Source organism: Acartia tonsa, chromosome 10 (assembly GCF_053477335.1).
Source record: "Acartia tonsa isolate MP-2025a chromosome 10, ASM5347733v1, whole genome shotgun sequence".
Taxonomy (NCBI): domain Eukaryota; kingdom Metazoa; phylum Arthropoda; class Copepoda; order Calanoida; family Acartiidae; genus Acartia; species Acartia tonsa.
Window position 1 is genome coordinate 6224799 of NC_137269.1, and position 14128 is coordinate 6238926.

Sequence of the window (14128 nt, forward strand, 5' to 3'; positions counted from 1 at the left end):
ATCTTGTTATTTATAATTATTGGTAAGTTTTGTATTCTATTGCCAAAATAGAGTACAAATGAAGCACAAAACGATTCGTGTATTTTTCTCAATGATTTATTTAAAAACAACCCTGTAACAAAAAGATATATCTTATATCATTAAAGAAAGCCTGCATGAAATACACCGCTGCAACTGCTGAAAAACATCTAAAATTAGACCCAATACCCCAAATTTGTAGCCTTAAGCTTAGATAACAAAAATGTTATAGGCCTTTTATGATGCAACTTTTGAAGGTTTTCAAGTACACATGATATAAATTTCAATACTTAATTACTTGAGTTGGAGGCAAAATTACAAGCTTTTTTGGGAACAAAGTTAGAATGCCAGTTTTGACAATAAAAAACAAACCTCTAAATACTCAATATTTCTCAAAAACATATTTTTTATTATTATTTTGATATTGTTTTTCTTAAACTTCGCATTTTTCAATAATATTGCTTGTTTTTTTTGTCTTTTCTACACATTGAAAACAATTATATTTGTTTTTGTTCTATAAAACAACAAAATTTATGTGTTTTTAAGATTTAAATGAAGCTTAAATTATTTTTACATTTAGATATTGAAAAACATATTTATCAAGTTTGTTTGTAAAACTCCGCGCTTTTTAGGGAATATCTTAAAGGGGAGATTCTTCAATTGAATTCTATAAGATTTTTTCAGTATTGCTTTGAAACCAATTGATATCCGCTGGATTAGAACCGGTCCTCGTACTACAGACAATTTTCCATGAATATTAAGATAATAAACATAAAATTTATACCAGTTTTGTTAAACCAGGCCTTCGCTCCTGGCTAACAAGACTGGTTTTAATCGTATGACTCTTTATTTTTATATCCGCGGAAAACTGTCTACTTTTCCTTTACTTTTATCAAATTATATTGAATATGCATAAGCCCAAGAGTATCCCTTTAAGGGTATCAAATAAAAAGTTTGGATAGGAATTTGTCAACTTTAAACTTTTAAAAGAAAAGAAAATTAATTTGCTTTTTATTTTGTGTAGGAAAGGTGCATAGATATTAGACAATCAGGGGTATTAAGGGATAAGACAATGGACTATAAATTGACATTAGACATTAGAGTAAAACACTAGAGGGAGAAAGGGTTAAATAACTGTATCATCCCCATCGCAACTGTCTTGTGCAACCTTTCTATTGGTTTATTGAAAATCAACCAATGCAATGGTATCGTTTATATTATTAAGTAGCAGAAAATAATTTAGAAGCAGACGAAAGAGGTCTTTGAAAAATGAAGGGAGGTAGTTGTCTGTATATACATCTGTACTATAGATCATTATTACAATATTTCGCAATCTGTATTACAATACCAATTGGAAATTTTTGACACTAAATTGGAAATAGCCATTCAAAATGTACCCAAAGCTTTTTGAGCAATTTAATAAGATTATAATTCTTTGAGTACCAGTATAATCTACAGTGCAGTGTCCCCTCCCTCCCTGGTGGAGATTAGAATAAAATGAAACAAACTTTTAATAAACAAGGATGACAACATCCATAAAAGCGAAGCTCTGAAACGGTGCCTTAACTGAATAATTAGAATATAAATGTATAAGAGTCGAAGCAAAATTGTAAGTAAATTTGTTGAAAAATTTCTTGATGCAGGATAATGTTTAAGCACATACTTACATTTTTAGAAGTTAATTATAGAGTTGCTTCGCTTGTGATATTGTACTTTGTTGTCTCAGGAATCAGTATACCAAAAATAAGATCAATCGGATATTTAGATCATATAAAAAGTTGTTGTTAAAAAAGTGAAAAAATCAACATGATGAAAATGGACGTATGGACATTCTGGTAACGATTATAGAGTTGCTACGCTTTCTAAATTGTACCTAATTACTACAGGGATCACCATGCAAAATTTTAAATCGATAGGACAATTCTAACGTGCCAAAATTAACGAAAAAGCTATCCGTCTCGGACGGACGGACATACGCTTTTAAAGATCAGCATTGTAGCCTCTCCACAAGTCATATATTTTGTCATGTAATTGTACGTCTGTTTTGCCCTTGAAATGTATTAAATGCAACGAAAAGACTGCAAATAAACAGTTTAACCTTTTTTATAATTCTATCATTTCAAATTAAATTTTGTTGTTTATTCTTTAGAATAAAGGCGTCCTTGTTATATTGTAAAGTTGTGTCGCATTTTTAACTTTAACTTCTTTTTATCAAATTTTAAGTTAAGAATTGATAATTATGTTAGAATTCGTACTTAGAAATAAAGTAATAAGTGCACTTTTCTTCTTTTACATACATGCGGTAAGAGGGGGGTGTAAATATTACACTTGAAAAAACGGCCTATCCATTTTTTCACCTAATGGTTTCACTATCCCCTTTTAATTGCTGTGCACGCCATTGAATACTATTTATAATTCATTTTTTTACCGACAGAAAAATAAATAAAAGTCATTAGGTTTTGTCGTCTCTTATGGATGTTGTCATCCCTGTTTAATTTACATATTAAATAAGCATTTTTAAAACATTATCACAATTTTATATTTTAAAATAATTCAGGTTTAGTTTTTTTTATTTCAAATGAAAACTCTAAAACATATCCCCATAATAGAGTAACAGGATGTTTGTCTGATTGTTTGTTGGTACCTAAGGATCTCGATTACCACTGGACCGATAGGATTCTCCTATCATTTTTAGGGAGGATACCACAAAACTTTTTTTTTAGTTTTTTCAAAATTAAAAATCTCAACTCCTCCGGCCCTAACAATTTTTTTTTACTTTTTCGTTTTAAATATCAATGAAAAAATTTGGTTATCGAATTTAACTCCACCCTCCTCAAGTGCCCCTAGAGGCTTCTAGGGGTCGTAGCCGCTAGTAAAAGTTTAAAGTACTTGATTTGTTTCACCTAGGTTTATGTGTACGTAAAATACATGAATCAAAGCGGTGTGACAAATAAACAGCTAATATAAAACATTGTATTTGCTTTTTCTAATGTCATGTGAAGGAAATTTTCAATATACTTATATAATAAAAGTGAAAATAACAAGTTCACACTTTCAATCAGGTTTTCTTTAGGTTATAATAGATTTCTGTTTTTTTTGTAGAAATATCGCCCTTTGATTGGTATAAAGTTTGTTTGGTAAATTAGAAAAGTTTGGATCATTAATCAATAAAAGTATACTATACATATTACTAGTAAAACAAGGATGACAACATCCATAAAAGCGACGCTCTGAAGCGCTAGTACATAGAAACAAAAATTAACTTTTTTTATAGTGTCAGAACTGAATAATCAGAATATTAATATATAAAAGACGATACAAAATTGTCAGTAAATTTGTTGAAAGCTGCTCAAAACAGGATAATGTTTAAGGACATACTTACTTTTTTAGAACTTGATTATAGAGATGCTTCGATTATAACATTGTAGTTTGTTGTCCAAGGAATCAGTATTCCAAAAATTCGGATAATTATATCATATAAAAACTTGTTGTTAAAAAAGTTAAAAATTATCTTGTTTAAAATGGACGTACGGACATTCTGGTAACGATTATAGAGTAGCTACGCTTTCTAAATGGTACCTAACTACTACAGTGAAAAGTTTGAAATCGACAGGACAATTCTAACATGCCTAAATTAACGAAAAAGCTATCCGCTTAGGACGGACAGACAGACGGACCGACACTAACTATAAAAAAAGCTTTAACAAGGATGACAACATCCTTAATAGAAAAGATAGTCAGACAAAATAAACATTATCAATATGTTGAATTACTAATGAGGACATTAAAAAGACTTGGTTATGGTTATTTCTAACTTAAACAAATAAAATCAAAATGCTTCTATATATGTCCTGAATTGTTTTGACTCTGTTTCTTTTGTGTTTCAAGCTACTCTATGCCCGTCAGTTATTATGTTTAGGGGGAACAGGATTCTCTTGGCCATTATTTCGAACTGCTGACCATTGAGCATCTACTCCTTAAATTGTCCGTCGGTTTTAGAGGACATTCTAAATTTGTATGCATGTAATGTGTTTTTCTTTGCTGATATTTAAGAGGTTTATTATTTGGTGAAGCTATTACTAAAGTCAATCAACCACATCTATTCTTTTTTAAAAGCGAAGCTTTTTTATAATTAGGGTCGGTCCGTACGTCCGTCCGTCCGTCCGAGATAGATAGCTCTTTTCGTTAATTTAAACAGGTTAGAATTGTCCTATCGATTCTAAACTTTGCATGATGATTTCTGTAGTAGTTAGGTACAATTTAGAAAGCGTAGCAATTTTATATAATCAATACCAGAAAGTCCGTACGTCCATTTGAAACATGTCGATTTTTAACTTTTTTGACAACAAATTTTTGTATGTTAAAATTATCCGATTCTTCTGATTTTTTGAAAACTCATTCCTATTACAACAAGGTATAATGTTATGAGCAAAGCATCTCTATAAACAAGTTCAAAAAATGTAAGTATGTCCTTAAACAGTAACATCTATCTATGCAGTTTTGCAACAAATTTACTTACAATGTTGTTTGTACTGTGCATTAATATTCTGCTAATTTAGTTCTAACAATCTACAAGTGTTAATGTTCGTTTGTCCTTCTATTTCAGAGCTTCGCTTTTATGGATGTTGCCATCCTTGTTCTTTAATCTTTATGGCTGTTCCGTCTTCTACTTTTATATTTTTGATCATCGGTACTTATGAATGTTGTCATTCTTGTTGTATGACAAACAAGAATGCATTAAAAAAAATGGGATCTACTGCAGTTCACGGTAAAATATTGCTGGTAACGAATATTGCTAAAAATTTATGAATTTTAAAGGCAGCTAGCTGCCAAACGGCTGAACGTACAGATCATACCCGCCCACCATTTTAAGCGGTATAAGAAGGCCTACAAATAATCTGGAATAGCCAAGATCCAATGATGCACAGGGAAAGCTTCACTGAAGAAAAAACGCGTAAAATAGGTCTTTTTCGCGCATTTCTCTGCACTACTAGATAATTATGCATTATTGATTTATGGCTATTCCAGATTATTTGTAGGCCTTCTTATGCCGCTTAAAACAGTGTGCGGACATGATATGTACGTTAAGCTGTTTGGCAGCTAGCAGCCTTTAAAATTCATAAATTTTTGGCAATATTCGTTACCAGCAATATTTTACCGTGAACTGCAGTAGATCCAAAAATTAAATTGCTTGCCTGTTCATAATAAAATGATTAGTCATCACAATCTTTTAAATTCTTCTTTCTAATTGTTTTGAATTACTATATTAATGTTAAATAACCTCAAAGGCTTTTGACAAGTCCAAAAACTTACATTAAAAAAAATCTCACAACCTCTACAAAAAATTAGTTGAATTTTTGTTTTGTTTTCCAGCATGACTTAGAGAACGAATTCGATTGATTTCTGCTTGATAAAACTGGTTTTGATCCGTGCTGAATACACATGTTTCACTGTCCACGAAAACAAAAATTATAGGATTAAACATTTTTTTGTTCGCAAAGTCCTGGCCAAAATCTGTGTTTGTGTAACGTAGGATCTCGCCAACCACTAAACCAATATGGGATATGATTCTAATTTACAATGTAGCTTCTCATAGATCCTGGGAAGGTTTATAGCTTTTAGGGAAGGATATCACCAACCTCCAAAGAGAAATCAGCCCTCAAAAAAAATATTTCAAAATCAAAAATGGTGATAGGGGGGAGGATCGACTTCTCCAACCCCGCTCCTGTGCTAAACATGATAATGATAAATGTATGATCTACGCTTTTAATTAATTTTTTGTATCAATTATTTTATGATTAACCAGAATTTCTATATTTAATATCTTGAAAACAAAAGACTTCTCTTTCTTATAATTTTTCAATAAAAATATATTAGTAGAAAGAAGGTTGTATTAAATGATTACGACAATGGATGATAAATAATCTTCACATCAAAAACTGAAATTCTGCCTTTGACTGTTAAAAATTTTTGAGATAATTATCCTTTTAATAAAGTAAAAGTCTGTCTGTATCTCTGTACGGAAGGATCTCGCTAACCAGTGAACCAATATGATTCTTCTTTACATGGAAGCTTCTCATAGGTCCTGTTAAGGTTTATAGTTATTTGGAAGGAGGGTACCACTACCCTCCCGAGAGAAATTACCAAAAAACTTAAAATATTTTTGGTTGACAGCTGATCTTAACATAGATAGGTTTATATTGTTTGTAGTTTAAGGCTTCTATAACTAGGTGCGAAATGGGATCGGACAGAAAATATAGCATTTTTTAGTGCTCAGTATAATATTAAATTTAGTCCGTTTTAACAAAAATTTGTAGTTTTTTTGCCGGAAATGGGAGATATTCGAACATTTTCAGAGTATTTTCTTGAATAAATCTACCAAGAATATGAATGATGCACAGGGTACAGGATTATTTCAGTCTCTGTCCATTTGTATGTAAGGGGATTGTCATAAATTTTAGGGTAAGATTCGTGCAAGCCACTGACTTATTGTTTTATTTAAATGCTGTCATTCTTAAGGACATGATTGTCCCTGTTAAGGTTTTGAATGAGAATGAAAACTTAATAATAGTTTTATTGAGATGTTTTGGCCATTTTAATCAAACTTTAATGCCATTTCAAAGGAATTTTAAATTTCCTATTTTTTGCATGAATAGAACTGTAACCTCCCACCACGTAAAAGATTTTTTTTTTTAATTTGGGGGTAATGTAGATTTAAATTTATCCCACCAAAAAATGTTGATCGGGGCAGGGGTAAACTTTCCTCACTCCCTCGGACGTTCCACACTATGTTTACTACCAAGTTATTCATTAGCAAGTGATGGTGGTTAAGCTATTTAAAAGCGCAAATCCAATTTAAGTTAATAAATTTTGACCAATAGGATAGGTGGATTCGAAACTACCTGCGCTCTAATTGGTTGAACGATGTACATCACTTAAGCGTCTCCAATCAGGGCGCAGATAGTTTTCAATCCACCAATCACAGATGTCAAAATTATTTAACTTAATTTGTATTTGCGCTTATAGATAAAGAATTATACAAAAAACGAATTTTATAAAAATTCCTTTAAATTATATGCAGATTTCAAATCTATTATATTCATTAAAATTCTTTCCAATTTTTATAGCTTAATGGTGGTACCTTCCCTCAAAATAATATAAATTTATAAACCTTCTTAGAACCCATGAGAAGCTACAATGTAAAAAAGGGAGAACTATATCGGATAGCAAAGACCTACAATGCCCACAGACGTGAATTCTAATACTTTTATATAAGGTTGAAGTTACCAGAATAACTGTATGTCCATCTTAATCATGCCATCGTTTTCCACAACATTTTTTGTGTGATATAACTATCTCAATATTCTGATTTTTGTAATGCTGATTCCAAGAACAAAAAAGTACAATGTAACATATCTTTGAAAAGGTCATAAAAATCTAAAGCATGTCCTTAAACAGTAACCTGTATTTAAGCAGTTTTGTAACAAATATACTGACAATTTTGTTTTGATGTAAACATATACTTAAGAGGTTCGCTTTTATGGATCCTTGTTCATATAAAAATTTATCATTTAAAAAAATTTTCTTTGTCCTTTTTCAGAGGGGTGCATAAATCCTATTTTATATTTTAGTAGAAAATAGCTGAACATTAAAATCATTTGAGGAATATTTCATACTTTCACTGCGGAATTATTTGAAAATTAAACTTTTAAGGGGGTGGAGTACTTCATACAATACATTTTAACAGAAAAGTTGTTGAATAATTTAAATACAGAATTCAGAAAGAATCTCTAAAAAAATTTTATTTAGTTTATTTACAGATTTTAGTTTTTTTTCTACAGAGACAAAGATGACTTTCTGTTGATAGTAGTATGTATATCAGGTATAACCAATAAGTGAAATAAATCTTAAATAATATTTGGGGGGCAGATATTGAGGTCGTCAATTCTACTACGTGATGCCCCCCAATGACAACTGAAAACCATGATTTGTGATTTTTTTCCCGAATTAATTTCGTTATTGGTATAAGCTGGATTTGATGATTTCGAAATAATAAAGGTATCTCTGAGATTAGAGTTTGTGACATAAATAATCTAGATAGTAGAGATACACTTTCCAGAACAGCCAATAGGAAAGATCATTAATGCAAAAGTAATATTTATTATAATTTATTCGTTAAATAATTACAATATTTAATTATCATCAAATCATATTTTATATACTTGAAATCATTTATCCATATTTTCTAGTTTTAAATAAGTTTATAGGTATGTATTTAGATCTTTTAAATTAGGTCGCTTTTAATTAAAGTTTTTAAAAAATTAGCTTAATAAAAGTCAAATTTAGATTTAAAGTAAAAACTTAATTTAAAACATGTTTTGATTATTAACTTTTTAATTACAATGATTAAAAACAACAACATATCATCAATATTTAATTACATTATAGCAGGTACAAAGATAGTTAATGGTTAAATGGTCTATTTTCTGTACAGTACAATATATTGAAAATAATTTTCAGTATTGCTTTGAAACCGATTAATATCCGCTGGATTAGAACCGTAGAATCCCAGCCATATTGAAAAAGCATGTATATAATCTATTAAAGACAGTTTTCCACAAATATTTTTTGGAGGCTAACAAAACTGGTTTTTATACTATAATTTTTTATTTTAAGTACCGCGGAAAGCTGCTTACAATACGATTTGATAAGTATCTTACGTATCAAAAAAATCCTTTTTATTGAAATGCAGAAAAATAAGCCTCAAACCCAGCAAAATCATCAAACTTCCCTAAATTTAATCTCGAAAAACACTAGACTTATATCCTAGCTAAATAATGTACAGTATAAAAATGTCATACCTACCATTTACCATAACCATAGATAAAAAAAATCTTTGAAGATTTTTATTTTTTCCTGGATTTTCTAATTACTTCTTCTTCTTGAATAGAGGAATACACTTTGGACAATACCATTTTCCTTTTGGTTTTGTTGTTAGATTCTAAAAAAATATATTTGTTATAGAAAAATTTATTCTTTGCTGGGATAAAAAAGTAAACGGGGTCAAAATTCCAAATAAAATAGTCCTTTACTAAAAATTAAATCTTACAACGAAAAAATCAAAAATCTGAATCGTACAGTCTTATTTGGCAATAAAAACCCGCAATGCATCCAACATTATAAATTGTACAGCCCTTAAAAAACTTCCCATACATCCTAGGGATCTAAGGGATTAGACAATAGGTTGACGAATAATTATGTAAAAGCCCAAAGGAGGTCGACAAAATTGCCCCCCTCCCGCATAACATACAGCCAAAATGGAACCACTCAATGGGACAGTCCTTATATTAAAATAAAAAAACTTACCATACAGCCAAAATGGAACCACTCAATAAAACAGTCCTTATATTAAAATAAAAACTAACCATACAGCCAAAATGGAACCACTCGATGGGACAGTCCTTATATTAAAATAAAAACTTACCATACAGCCAAAATAAAACCACTCAATGGGACAGTCCTCATATTAAAATAAAAACTTAACATACAGCCAAAATGGAACCACTCAATGGGACAGTCCTTATATTAAAATAAAAACTTACCATACAGCCAAAATGGAACCACTCAATGGGGCAGTCCTGGTTGTCACAACCGATCATCTCACCATAAGACACCTACAAAATTATCAAAATCAGAATAAGAATGGCGAATTTTAAAAGAATTTTGATATCGTAATGTACGATCAAAAATATTTTTTTTATTGGTGGCTATATTAAAAAATGACTCTTTATACTACAAAAGTAACTATAAGCATAATTTTTTTTAAACAATGACAAATATCTCCATCTAATGTTATACTGTGTTCTAAAATTTGTTCCTGTTTAAATATTTGTTTGGTCTGTGTTCGGTTGCTTAAAAAGGATGTTTATCCAATGATAAACAGAACATTCTTAATATTTTTGAGTGGCGGATTTACAGTCGGAAAAGCCAAGATTATATAGTTGCTGCACTTTCAGTATGGCTTTGAATCCGTTTCTGAGACATACTATTTTTTAGGGACAGTAATCTGGAATTAATCTTATAATTTTACATTTTACTATCCACGGAAACTGCCTATAATACGATAAAAAAAACTTTTATTACCTGCTGGCAGAGACAGTATGTGGGCTCATTAGGATCTACAGGCATATCCAGTACCTCTGTGGGAACCTGAACAAAGATATATATATATTAGGATCTACAGGCATGTCTAGTACCTCTGTGGGAACCTGAACAAAGATATATATATTAGGATCTACAGGCATGTCTAGTACCTCTGTGGGAACCTGAACAAAGATATATATATTAGGTTCTACAGGCATATCCAGTACCTCTGTGGGAACCTGAACAAAGATATATATATTAGGATCTACAGGCATATCCAGTACCTCTGTGGGAACCTTAACAAAGATATATATATTAGGATCTACAGGCATGTCCAGTACCTCTGTGGGAACCTGAACAAAGATATATATATTAGGTTCTACAGGCATATCTAGTACCTCTGTGGGAACCTTAACAAAGATATATATATTAGGATCTACAGGCATATCCAGTACCTCTGTGGGAACCTGAACAAAGATATATATATATTAGGATCTACAGGCATGTCCAGTACCTCTGTGGGAACCTTAACAAAGATATATATATTAGGATCTACAGGCATATCCAGTACCTCTGTGGGAACCTGAACAAAGATATATATATTAGGTTCTACAGGCATATCCAGTACCTCTGTGGGAACCTGAACAAAGATATATATATTAGGATCTACAGGCATATCTAGTACCTCTGTGGGAACCTGAACAAAGATATATATATTAGGATCTACAGGCATATCCAGTACCTCTGTGGGAACCTGAACAAAGATATATATATTAGGATCTACAGGCATATCCAGTACCTCTGTGGGAACCTTAACAAAGATATATATATTAGGATCTACAGGCATGTCCAGTACCTCTGTGGGAACCTGAACAAAGATATATATATTAGGATCTACAGGCATATCTAGTACCTCTGTGGGAACCTGAACAAAGATATATATATTAGGATCTACAGGCATATCCAGTACCTCTGTGGGAACCTTAACAAAGATATATATCATTGTTTGCTTGATTTTTGTATTTTGCTTGCATGGAAGAAAAGGTGTTTCATAAGCTAACCACTTCAAGAATGTTAAGAAAAATTTTACCCACTATTTGGTATAGGCACACTTAAAAATCTCAACACAAAATTTTTTAGTTAAGAAAACTATACGAGGCATAAATTTAGTATATTCACCAAAAAAATAATCAGGTTCAATGCTGGAAGTTCTTATGATCACTTGCTCTTGTTCGTGCATAGTCCCTTTAACCCCCCCCCCCCTTTCTAATTTTGTACCTGGAGTGCTGTGCTGGCTTGACTGCTGGAGAAATCTGATTTCTGGTTCTTAACTTTCTTTTTCTTCTTATCCTCTTCTCTCCCTCCTTTCTTCTTCTTTCCATCCTGAATTTTAAGAAAATTTAAGAAGAGTATTTCTCGTATTCATTCGAATCCGGTGGATAGGAACAGATTCTCATCCATTCGAAAAAAAACTATGTCTAGCATCGTATTATCTCCAGCTTTCTACGAATTTAAAAATGTACAATCATAAGATTAAAATCAGTTTTTTTAGCCGTTGCATTCGGCACCTCGGGGCTAAAAAACTAGTTTTAATCTTATAATTGTACATTCTATATCCGCGGAAAGCCGTTTATAATACGATGCTTGAAATAACTATTACTTAGACGAACACACCTTTTAAAAGGCGAAGCTTTTCTTTAATTAGGGTCTGTAGGTCCGTCCGTCCGAAAGGGATAGCTTTTTTCGTTAATTTGTGCATGGTATAATTGTAATATCGATGTGAAACTGTGTATAGTGATTCCGGTAGAAATTAGGCATGATTTAGAAAGCGTAGCAACTCTATAATCGTTACCAGAATGTCCGTAAGTCCATTTTAAACAGCAAATTTTTATGTGATATAATTATTTGATAGATCTGATTTTTGGAATGCTGATCTTAGGACAACACGGTACAATGTATATTGTATAAGCAAAACATCATCTCTATAATCAATTCCTAAAAATAAAGGTATGTCATTAAACATTATCCTGTATTTAAGCAGTTTTTCAACAAATTTACTTACATTTTTGTTTCGACTAATATACATTTATATTCAATTCCTACATTCTACAATTGTTAATGTTCGTTTGTCCTACCGTTTCAGAGCTTTGCTTCTATGGATGTTGTCATCCTTGATTTTATAAAAAGGCCTAATTATTTTTTTTAGGATATTTCTAAAGAAGGTGTCCTAACTTTTGTGATATTTTTAACCCATTCGTGACGAGCTCTTAAAGTTCAAAGTTTTCAATAATTACTTTAAAAAATTTTAAAAAGTAAGGCGTCATATTAAAGATCTTACTATTTTTGTTCATAATGGCAATTTTCTTTTTTTTGCGTTTTAGTACCTTAAAACCAACTTAATTAAAAAAAAATACTCATATTACTTCAAAAATTAGAAATCTAAAAAAAACGCTTGCACATCTAAATTTTATGGATCATTTTACATCTACTACTAGCTACTAGCTATTTTTAAAAATCACAAAAGTTAGGACACATTCTTTGCTAGAATTAGTATCAGATTTTAAAAAAATAACCTGTCAAATGCTTATTACAAGTCTAAAACTACCTTGAGATTCTTTTTCTTGCTTCTTTTATCTTCTTCGGGTTCTTCTTCACTTTCTGTCTGGCTCAGTCTTCCTTTCTCCTAAAAATAAATATAATTATCGTTTCATATTCATAGGATAGGTATAAAGTATCAAGCTTTTTTTTGTCTGTAGCGAAGGATCTCGTGAACCTTTGGAGTGAAGCTTTGGAGTTCTCCTTTGGAGTGAAGCTTCTTATAGGTCCTGAGATGGTTTTAGGCAATTTCTATGCTTCAAATAGAGTCCCTAGAGGCTAGGGGCGAAGCTGCTAGTTAAAGGTATAAAGTATCAAGGTTTTGTTGTCTGTAGCTGAAGTTTTTGACAACTCCTAATCATTTTAATAAAAGTAAAAATTTTGTAGGATAAACTTTTTATGAAATTTAATTTTTAGATTTTATAATTTAGATGCTTTTAGGCTGTTTTTCCCTTCTCACCATTTTTAGTTGTTAAGCACCTTGATAGTAGGGGCACGGCCGCTAGCACAACAAGGTTGAAACTTCTATAAGTAGCGAAGCACAAAACATTTGAATAGACAAAGTGATAGAGCTTTAGATCAGTTGTTAAAAGAAACAAACATACTATACGATAAATCACAGAATTTACGTAAATAAATAATATCATGACCTACAAAACGACAAAGCAAGTAAATTAAAAACTTAATGCTCAATTGTACAGGTAACTTTTACCAGAAATTTCAGCTGTTTATCTGAAATAACAGCCAAGAAAATCACATTTTCCCCATAACTTTTAGACAGACTGACGGACAGGCAAAGTGAATTATTGAGTTGCTTCAATAATAAAAATATTTGATTTAGGCTTTCAAGAAATAGCCTTTTTTAAGTAATAGTTCCAAGTTTTTGCTGTTGATTTTCTTTAATGAATCGGAAATGAATAGTTATTTCTCGCATCGTATTATAAACGGCTTTCCGCGGATATAGAATGTACAATTAAAAGATTAAAACTAGTTATTTTAGCCCCGAGGTGCCGAAGGCACTGGCTAAAAAACTTGTTTTTATCTTTTGATTGTACATTTTTATATTCGTAGAAAGCTGGATATAATACGATGCTAGACATAGTTTTTTCGTATGGATGAGAACCGGTTCCTATCCACCGGATTCGAATGAATACGAGAAATCATTTTAAATAATGTTTTTTTTCAAGTGTATAAAATTATCAATAAATGTAAGTGTGAATATAAATGTATGACAATCACAAAAGCACATAAATTATATTCTTTCAAAACCGACAAAATAAAAATAGTAAAGTTTTCCAGTATAGAATAATAGAGGTATATATTAATTATATATACTCTGTTGGCTTAAAAATCTCAGTGTTTTAAACAAATA

General features: G+C 31.1%; 1 protein-coding gene across 1 annotated transcript in view; it reads right to left on the reverse strand.

The window, feature by feature from the left end:
- Nucleotides 1–8946: 8946 nt before the first annotated feature.
- The window catches only part of Ing5 (inhibitor of growth protein 5), a 29580-nt gene continuing 24398 nt past the window's right edge, over nt 8947–14128 (reverse strand). Inside the window, exons 5-9 of the mRNA XM_080174911.1 lie at nt 12767–12844; nt 11440–11544; nt 10162–10227; nt 9621–9692; nt 8947–9019 (exon numbers count right to left, since the gene is read on the reverse strand). Coding sequence (XP_080031037.1) covers nt 8948–9019; nt 9621–9692; nt 10162–10227; nt 11440–11544; nt 12767–12844 — 393 coding nt within the window. The 3' untranslated portion in view covers nt 8947. The remainder of the gene's footprint in view (nt 9020–9620; nt 9693–10161; nt 10228–11439; nt 11545–12766; nt 12845–14128) is intronic.